The sequence below is a fragment of the Aspergillus brunneoviolaceus genome, assembly GCF_003184695.1.
Source record: "Aspergillus brunneoviolaceus CBS 621.78 unplaced genomic scaffold BO95scaffold_6, whole genome shotgun sequence".
Classification (NCBI taxonomy): Eukaryota; Fungi; Ascomycota; class Eurotiomycetes; order Eurotiales; family Aspergillaceae; genus Aspergillus; species Aspergillus brunneoviolaceus.
The window spans coordinates 652,914-654,272 of NW_020290736.1; the positions used below are offsets into that span (position 1 = coordinate 652,914).

Below are 1,359 nucleotides of genomic sequence, written 5' to 3' on the forward strand. Positions count from 1 at the left end.
TTTTAGTACTATTAAACTTTTTTAACTAGAATATAATAGAATAATATACTTTATAATTACCCGGCTGGGACAGTATTTCTATTATATTTTATTAAAAAATATTTATTTCTATCCGGATCTTTTATTAAAAATTAAAATATTTTAATAAAAATATAGTTTTAAAATTATAAAAAAGCTGTTAAAATATTATTATTTTTTTACTAGTTAATACTACTCTTCCAGGCTTCTTTTTATTTTAAGTATTTTTTAAAAAAAAGATCAGTGGCAATATAATTAAAAAATAATTTTTAATAAAATATTAATAAAAATTATAGAATTCTAAGAATATTTAGATTTTATAATATATAGTTAGTATCGACTATATAAAAATATTAAATATTTATCGGAAATTTATTAATATATTATATAAAAATATAATATATTCTAGAAATTTAATATAATCTTAATAAAAAATATATTTTAATAGCTTAATATAAAGATCTGCTTTTTATAAGTATTTTAATACTTAATATAAATAAAGAATATACAAAAAGCGGTTCTTTAAAAAAATAAGAATATTATTTAAATAAATAATATAAAAAACATCCAATACATTATAGAAAGCTAAATAAATATAGTTTTAAAATATAATTAAAGTATTAGTTAATTTAAAGAATATAACTAGATATTTAAAATATTTATAACAAGTTTAAAAAATTATCTTCTATTTATTTTTCTATTTAATATAAATTTAGTAATATATATTCTAAATATCTAGTTTAAAGAAATATTTAGCTTCTATAATCTTATCTAAAATTTCTAAAATTAAAAATAAAAAATAGTAATTCTTAACTAAAATCTTATTAAGTTTTCTGTAATTTATATATAATCGAAAATTTTTATTTTTTTTTAGTATAAAAAAAATAAAGACTTCTATAGAACTTTTAAAAAGTTGAATTTATTCTAATCAAATATTTTTATTAATATAATAACAAAGGGATTAGAGCTTAACTTAAAATAAAAAATAAATAAATCTATATAATAAAATTTTGTTATTTTTAAAATTAATAGTATAATCCGAGAATCTATAAAAAAAAGATTATTAAAAATAACTAAAAAAAAATATATTTATAAAATCTTGAAGCTTAGAAAATAATATAATTTTATTAAATCTAATTTATAAATAATTTAAAAAGACTTTATTTTCTAATAATCAGATATTTTTTAAAAGTTTAATAATAGTATAAATATAAGTAAGATTTCGGCAAGCTTTTATAAATTTATAAGAAAATAAAACTTTTAATATTTAGATTTTATACTACTACTGTCGATTTTATACAGATAAATAAATATATAGATTTTTTAAAATAGTTATTAAAA

General features: G+C 13.1%; 1 protein-coding gene across 1 annotated transcript; it reads right to left on the reverse strand.

Annotated features, from left to right (window-relative positions):
* Positions 1-745: 745 nt before the first annotated feature.
* BO95DRAFT_353036 (uncharacterized protein) lies at positions 746-937 on the reverse strand (the record flags this gene model as incomplete). The annotated part of the gene is made up of 1 exon (XM_025582162.1): positions 746-937. A coding segment is annotated over one exon (192 nt), but the record flags the coding sequence as incomplete, so codon positions are not given.
* Positions 938-1,359: the final 422 nt, after the last annotated feature.